This window comes from Aulonocara sp. 'chitande type north' Nkhata Bay, linkage group LG23 (assembly GCF_057382095.1).
Source record: "Aulonocara sp. 'chitande type north' Nkhata Bay isolate Kocher_YH1m ecotype deep benthic linkage group LG23, A_spYH_male_GT1.1, whole genome shotgun sequence".
Lineage (NCBI taxonomy): Eukaryota > Metazoa > Chordata > Actinopteri > Cichliformes > Cichlidae > Aulonocara > Aulonocara sp. 'chitande type north' Nkhata Bay.
Genome location: NC_141365.1, coordinates 39,413,942 through 39,422,149, shown reverse-complemented (window position 1 = coordinate 39,422,149; position 8,208 = coordinate 39,413,942). Strand labels below are relative to the sequence as shown.

The window sequence follows — 8,208 nt, the reverse complement described above, 5'->3', positions numbered from 1 at the left end:
TTTAACATTAGAGTCTATGGAAGAGTTGGAGGGAGGAGGCTGTGCATTGGTGACATTTATGAAAGAACCGTAACACCTAGGACAATAGTAAACACATTGGATGAAAGAGGACAGCCATGGCTACGTTTTGAGGGTAAAATCATACCTGTAGAGCAAACGCTGCGGACACAGCAGCAGTTTTAAAAAAGATTTTAAGATTAATTTTTTTGCTCCTCTCACTCTAGCAGTTGAGCTGTCTCACTCTAGCCCCAACATTCCGTCCCATACACACCCATTATAAATTTTGAAACGGGTGAAAAAACATCATGAAACTTAAACTGGAACTGAAGAAAAAGTATAATAGATATTGAAAAGATAAATACAAGTTGAATAGTTGAATGTCTTGTCTTCGTTTTAAAGTTTGAATGGTGGCTCTATGTCAATGTATGTGGAAGTAGTAAGAGTTTAAAAATGAGTAAGTTGAATGAGAATTTGAAGGGTCTCCCCATTGAAATACATGGGAAATTTTTGTTGAATAAAGTTGAATAAAATTAAAAATATAAATGTTAAAAATGAGAAAAGTAGAAGCAGTCATGTCCAAAAGAATAGGAATCTAATGGTGTTTGAATGGTTTTTCTAAGTTGAACGGTTTTGAAGGAGTAGGAGTACAAAAAACGTACGGAATAGATAAAATATAACTAGAAAGTGCATTTTCTGAAGAAACTGCAGTGTGAATGCTTGAATCTGAATGTATGCACTGAAATGAATTAATTGCTGAATTTTGAGTTAAAAATATTGAATGAGATTAAAAAAAAACAAAAAAAACCCCGAATTTAACCTGAAAACAAAGGTGCTGAACTGCTAAAAGCTGAAGGTTACACAGAAGAAGGAGTTGGAAAAAAACTGAAAATGTTTTAATTGTAAATTAGAAAAACCTAAGAAATGAGAAAAGAACATTTAGAGTCAGAAAACATCTGAAAGAATATTAAAAGGTCATATTCTTTGAATCACTGAATGACTCAAATGTGATCCCTCCACTTTGATCCACACAGTTTAAAAAGTTTACATCTCTGAGCTTTGAAAGACAAGATGTTGGAAAAAGAACAACGATGGCGACGTTTTGAGGGTAAAATGATGGCTGTAACACTGTGGACACAGCAGCAGTTGAAAGAGAAGTGTTTAAGATGAATCTTGGTACAGTGGCAGGCAGAGCTCGTTAAGCAGGCAGGTGTGAGCCTGGTTGCTATAGTGACTGCACCCAATGGCTCCATACACACGACACAGACATGCGCCTCACTTTTGCTGCTTAAAATGAACAGAAAAGTCAGGCCGAAACAAATCGTTCCCAAATTAAAAGTACAAGTCGTATTGACAAAATTCTTTCACCGTGAGCGACAGCAGCTTCTAGTCTACCGAATTCTCAGTTTTCATGCCTGTGGAGTTTATTATATGGACGTGGTGACAGTGGAAAGACACCATGCTCTTCTGATTTTCAAACGAACCTTCTGAGCCATTTTAACATTAGAGTCTATGGAAGAGTTGGAGGGAGGAGGCTGTGCATTGGTGACATTTATGAAAGAACCATAACACCTAGTACAATAGTAAACACATTGGATGAAAGAGGACAGCCATGGCTACGTTTTGAGGGTAAAATCATACCTGTAGAGCAAACGCTGTGGACACAGCAGCAGTTTTAAAAAAGATTTTAAGATTAATTTTTTTGCTCCTCTCACTCTAGCAGTTGAGCTGTCTCACTCTAGCCCCAACATTCCGTCCCATACACACCCATTATAAACTCTGAAACGGGTGAAAAAACATCATGAAACTTAAACTGGAACTGAAGAAAAAGTATAATAGATATTGAAAAGATAAATGCAAGTTGAATAGTTGAATGTCTTGTCTTCGTTTTAAAGTTTGAATGGTGGCTCTATGTCAATGTATGTGGAAGTAGTAAGAGTTTAAAAATGAGTAAGTTGAATGAGGATTTGAAGGGTCTCCCCATTGAAATACATTATAAATTTTTGTTGAATAAAGTTGAATAAAATTAAAAATATAAATGTTAAAAATATGAAAAATGGAAGCAGTGTTGTCCAAAAGAATAGGAATCTAACGGTGTTGGAATGGTTTTTCTAAGTTGAACGGTTTTGAAGGAGTAGGATTACAAAAAACGTACGGAATACAGAATAAAATATAATAATAATAATAATAATAATAATAAAGATTAGAAGAACAATACTGTGAATGCTTTTCAAGCATTCACACTAATAACTAGAAAGTGCATTTTCTGAAGAAACTGCAGTGTGAATGCTTGAATCTGAATGTATGCACTGAAATGAATTAATTGCTGAATGTTAAGTTAAAAATTCTGAATGAGCTGGAAAATACAGAAATTTTCACCTGAAAACAAAAGTGCAGAACTTTTGAAAGCTGATGTTCACACAGAAGAAGTTGGAAAAAAGCTAAACATGTTTAAAATGTAAATAATAAAAAGATGAGTAATGACAAAAGAAAATTTAGAGTCAGAAAACCTCTGAATGAATATTAAAAGTTCAAATTCTTCTAATTGAAATGAACTTAAAAGATGAACAAAAATTCTGGAGAAAATACAAACTTTAATATACAGCATAATGTTTTTCAGACATATACACATGTGTATATCATGTTTAATAGTATTACATACATCAATTTGTTTTGTATGTCATAGAAAATAACATAAAAATCTTAAGTCATATTTTACAGCTTCTTTCTGAAAAGGACTAGTAGAATAAATAAAAATAACTAAATTAAATAACTAAATAAAAAATAATAAGCAAGATATGAAATACATGAAAATTCAACTTTTAAAACCACAATCCTGAACCTTTAAATTGTGTTGGTTTCTTAGAACATGGCTGAACAGCTGTTTCTATCGGTCTACTTAATCTGTCTACACATCTTTTTATTACTCATTCTTCTTTATGTTTTAATGTAAACAGAGTCCACACAGTGGTAAAAGAGAACTGTATAGAGATTTTTGAGTAAAGTCAAATGAAAGCGTAAGGTGGTGACACAGTTTAACACATGCAAATAATCAAATAAACACATTAGTCCTTTTTGTGAACATGGATAAATAAGTATCAATACAGCATTGTTCAGCCATGCCACTAAATGCTTTTTTACACATTGTTTTAACCTGGGCTCAGACACAAAGTCCCAAAATTAGTTAGTCCCTGACTTTGAGTTGTGGTTATGACTAATTATTATACACAAGGCTTTATCTATCTGAACTCTAAGGACACAAATATGAAAAAAAAAACTATACTTACCAGCTGATACCCCACACTACACACTAGGTGTGCCATGTGACCTGAAACTTTGGTACAAAATCATCATAATCATTCTGTTAACACTGTTTTTTAACGCTGTTTGTGTTGCTGTTCAGCAGTTTAAAATGTTTTAGATTGGATTACATGGAATGAATTTGAATTTTCTTGGGGGGTTTTGTGTGTGTTTTGTTCTTAGCAGATTTTTTCTTCCATACTGTTGAATTCCAGTTACCACATTTCTGGTCATATGACATCCCGAGTGCCCACTTAAAAAAAATCCCCACAGTTAATTCAACATTAGAACAAAATAAAAATATCCATCCATCCCTCCATTCGCTTCCGCTTATCCTTTCCAGGGTCGCGGGGGGTGCTGGAGCCTATCCCAGCTGTCATAGGGCGAAAGGCGGGGTACACCCTGGACAGGTCGCCAGTCTGTCACAGGGCCAACACACAGGGACAGACAACCATTCACACTCACATTCACTCGCACATTCACACCTAGTGACAATTTGGATTAATCAATTAACCTATCCCCACAAAAAAAAAAAAAAATATGTTAAAGAAAAAAAGGTTTGCTCTGTGATGAAATACTAAATAAGCATACATTGTACAGAGCACTAACAATGACAACAATCCTTTAGCCTGTTGATCAGAGAGAGGCAGTCATTATGTCCATTTAAAACCTGTAATCACAGAGCACATCGTTTCTGTGAAACTATAAAGTCCCATATGATCCTCATCATGTCCAGTGACTTCAGAGTGGATCCTCCCTGTCATCCGGCCAGTGTTTGATGTGTGGCAAGCAGCACAGAAGCAGGATAGCTGAGGACTTTAAAAGAAGAGCAGAAAACAGGAATATGTAGTTGTAAATGTAAATATCAGTGATACTTGTCTTGTCAAAGGGAATAAAATAATGAAAATGTTAACTTACACACTCATTTAGGGAGGATCTTGACACTGCACAGAGGAGGCACAGTCAGTCTGACAATGATGGTGATCTCCAGGGATGTTTTCCTGCAGCAACATTCCTGCCAACTGGCCATATGATCCAGAGTAGTGGGTTTGTAATGAACAGAAAGGTGTATATGTTAGGTAGTGTGCACTCAGAGCTGGTCCTAAGAAACAAACACATCCTGTAATAAACTGAATACCTGTAGTAGTGCTGCTGCAAATATAAAGCCCTTCTATCATGAGTGGTTTCAAAGAAGGTGTTTTGGAGGCTCAGTCACAGAAACTGTGCCGTCTGTTCAGTCCTGAGTGTCTCAGCTCTGAAGGGGATGGATCACAGAGGGAAACACCTGAGTACAGACATTACAATACACTCTAACACTCCTAAGGTCAAGTGAAAACACAATTTAAACACTTCACAAAGAATGAATACATGTTTTCATGGAAATTATGTCATTAACCCTTTTTGTTGTGAGTAAATCTCACCGGCTGCTTGTGGGACAAGCTAGAAGGAGGACTTATCACAGAATCTCTCCTGTGCTCCAGATGTGAAGTCTCACGCTCTGATCGTATGGCGATGAAGATGGTGATGATGAAGTTTCTCTGATCTGTGGCATTACAGTTTCTGGCTGCTATGTGCTTCACATTGTTGGATTTTACATGTGAAGCTTGGAGAAGACACAGGAGGACTGTGTCTTGCTTAAAAAAAAAAAAAGAAAAAAAAAGGAAACCTAACAGGAAAGGAAACCCCCCCCCTCAACTCCCACCGTACCCTCCCCCCCCCCTCCCACTCAACTCCCCAACCTCACACCATCCAATGTCTATACAAATGTAGGGTATCAGCTGGTAACAGAAAGCAAGTGTAACATATGCACTACATATGTAACACTGCTGAAACATTTCTGACCAGAAATGTGCAGTTATCAACCCAGACCCACCCTGATGATTGCACTGGCCAGAAACATGATAAAAGCTCATAAAAATTTATGTTTCATAGTAAAATTGGTCCAAAAATATAATCGTATACTTTTGAAAAAGTTTAAAGTTTATAACAAACCAAAATAATAACATTTTTGTAAATAGTATTTCAAAATAGAGGCACACATAAAGTGGCTTAACTGTCATTATTGCTGTAATTAGGTTTGTTTGTTTGTTTGTTTGTTTTTTTAAAAAGCAACCTTTAGTCATTATTGTTCTCTCAGAAACAATGAAGAAGCTGTTGAACATTTATGTGTTGTGTAGGCAATCCTCTGGTCCACCCTCCCTCCCTCCCAGCCACAGTGAGACTGGGGCAGCCTGGCAGGATGTTGAAGCCTGGCTGCAGAGAGGATATGCCTACACTATTCATTTTAAACTGCTATATTTGATTTTTCTGACATTTATAGGTTACTGTTAGTGAATTTTAGATTTTCTGTAATAAATAAAATTGTCATCTTTTACTGATATAATTACTTAATTCATGTAATTGTATTTTATGTAAACAATTCAAACATTATACTGCAATGCAGGGCGTCAACTTTTAAATATCGCTCTACTTTATGTCTGTGAAGGTTCTCAGTCATCCAGGTCATCGTAGTCAAAGGAGCTTGCAAAGAAAAGCGTCTGGACTTCTTTCTGGAGTTCAAGCATCGCTCTACTTTCTTAAGTCATTCAAAAATATAGATATTACTTACTGTATTCAAAGATCTAGATCATGAATCATCACAGGACAATACACAGTATACTGGGTCATGGTAACTATGGTATGTCTTCATGACTCCAGAATGGAGACATCGATCTGACTGAGAAATGAAAATTAGGTCAAGCAGTGTGTTCTTCTCTGTGGTAGGGGCAGTGATGACCTGTGCGTATCCCCTAGACTCAAACAGCTCCAGGATTGGTTTGTTTGCACTGGATAAAACATTCTCATTAAAATCACCACAAACTATGATGGGATGACAGTCCATGATCTCCAATGAGTCTAATAGGCTTACCAGGTTTTTCAGGAATGGCCTCAGAGTGTAGTCTGGAGGTCTGTATACAACTGCAATCAGAGCACTGACTGGTGCTTCAACCTTTAAAGCCAGAAATTCAAGGTCAGTTACATTATGGATGTACTGTTTTTCATGCACTTGAATGTCACTTTTCACATAAACAGCAACTCCACCACCACTTCTGTTTGCCATCTGGGGAAAGTTTGTGTAGGACAGGTGTCTGTTGCGTTTGAACAAATTGTAATTTTCCAAGTGGAGACTCTCTGCGACAAAAGAGCCCCGCAGGTGTGTTTCTGTTAGGCACAAAACATCTGCTAGACACAATTCATGGTGACTTTTGATGTCATTAATGTGAGCTGGCAGTCCCTCTGTATTATGATGAACAATGGTGAAAACCTCTGACCTGCTCAGTGTTTGCCTCACGTGTAGAAGAGGCATCATGTCATCAAGGTTGGCTTGTCTCATGTTCTCAAGCGCTGCAGTGATTTCTGGGTTGGTGAATATTTTTTTCTCCTCCATATCAAGAAGATACAGTCCACTGAGAGACGTCACTCTACTGACAGCCACGTAGGCCATGCCGGGCTCAAAAATGCTCTTAAGAGAGACAACAGCTGATGTAGTTGTCATACCCTGTACCTTATGTATTGTACATGCAAAGGCCAGCTTCACTGGGAACTGTCTTCGTACCACTCCTTTCTGCTTCAGATTCTCCTCTGCTCTCTCAATGTACACCATGTCGTCTGCTGGTGTGCGGTTATTCTTTCCAGATGTCTCATTATCCATTTTAAGTCCAAGCTTGATGATGTGTTGGTCGTTTTCAGAGTGAACTACTCTAAGTAGTATTCCAAAAGCTCCATTAACCAAACCATTTTGTATGTCAATGTTTCTGGTGAGCATGACACGAGCTCCTTCTGCAACTTTCAGTGTGTCTGGTAACTCGTTTTTACCTCCTTTCAATGGTCTGTCTTGAAGTGCCATTCTGCCAGTTCTAGGATCTTTTCTATAATCATCTGCATGGATGTCAATGATATGAGTGTGGAGCAGAGCCAGTGTTGCAGAGTTGTGTGCATCCACTTCTTTATTAGTTGCAAAAATGTGCAACGCATCAGTTGGACAAAGGGCTGGTTCAGTTATGGCCTGTGACAACAAATTTCTATCTGCTTCGCAAAGCTCATCCAACTTTCCTTTCACACGAATTCTGTTCAGCATCTCTGCAAAGACAACATCATCTTTCTGACGCATAATCTCAGTCAGTGTGATCATCTGAAAATGCTCCCGCCACAGGTCGATCTCAGACGGGTCGTGCACACAGAGAGGTTTAGACTGTCGCACTGGGGGTAGCTGATAGAAGTCTCCGACAGCAATGACTGACATGCCTCCAAAGGGTCTCCGAGTCCCTTTGATCTGTTTGAGTCTTGCATCTACATATGCAAACAGATGTCTTGACACCATAGACACTTCGTCAATGACGATTATTTCAGCATTCAAAAGTTCTGATCTGACTTCATCCAGCTGATTGCCAAGTCCCTGAATGGGAGGTTTTAAGCTTCTAGGCAGCTTGAGAAGAGAATGCAGTGTTGTTCCAGAAATGTTAAAAGCTGCAGTCCCAGTGAAAGCAGTTAACAGGACAGTGGGTTTTGATATGTCAACGTCGTCTGCATATCTGGGCACTTTGCTCAGTATCTTAGATGCTTCTGAGTAGATGCATTTGATAAGATGTGATTTTCCTGTTCCAGCACCACCATTAATATAAAAGAAAAACTGCTCTGGATTTAGAGCACAGACTCTTTTAATGCACCAGTCTCTAACTGCATAAAATATGCAGGCTTGCTTCTTGTTCAGATTCTGAAACATCTGACGTAACAATGTGGGATCAATAGCAGGGGGTTCCCTGATGGCTCTGACTTCTGTTGAAGCATCAGCCTGACGGCTGTAGTCGGGCACATCTTCCTGTTCATTTTCATTGTCTCGCTCTCTTTCTTGTTCGACAAGTGGCAACCTTA

At 38.1% G+C, this 8,208-nt stretch overlaps 1 protein-coding gene across 2 annotated transcripts; it reads right to left on the bottom strand.

Moving 5' to 3' along the window:
* Positions 1-2,571: 2,571 nt before the first annotated feature.
* Positions 2,572-7,449, bottom strand: LOC147302393 (uncharacterized). 2 transcript variants are annotated; one of them, XM_086282418.1, is made up of 4 exons: positions 6,206-7,449; positions 4,436-4,552; positions 4,216-4,319; positions 2,572-4,113 (listed from the first exon to the last, which is right to left on the bottom strand). In XM_086282418.1, exons 1-2 carry the CDS (start codon positions 7,445-7,447, stop codon positions 4,547-4,549), a joined length of 1,248 nt encoding a protein of 415 aa, XP_086138544.1. In that variant the 5' UTR covers positions 7,448-7,449; the 3' UTR covers positions 2,572-4,113; positions 4,216-4,319; positions 4,436-4,546. The 2 variants fall into 2 exon arrangements, with proteins under 2 accessions (XP_086138544.1, XP_086138543.1); XM_086282417.1 differs by lacking the exons at positions 2,572-4,113; positions 4,216-4,319; positions 4,436-4,552 and adding an exon at positions 5,733-6,122.
* Between the last annotated feature and the right edge of the window lie 759 nt (positions 7,450-8,208).

What these genes read in the sequence shown, in the direction of transcription:
- LOC147302393 (XM_086282417.1), bottom strand. Translation starts at nt 7,447, where the DNA reads ATGCGTCAGAAAGATGATGTTGTCTTTGCAGAGATGCTGAACAGAATT. An exon ending in GGCCATTCCTGAAAAACCTG is followed by an intron (nt 6,123 to 6,205) that starts GTAAGCCTATTA and finishes TGTTTTATCCAG; the next exon opens with TGCAAACAAACCAATCCTGG.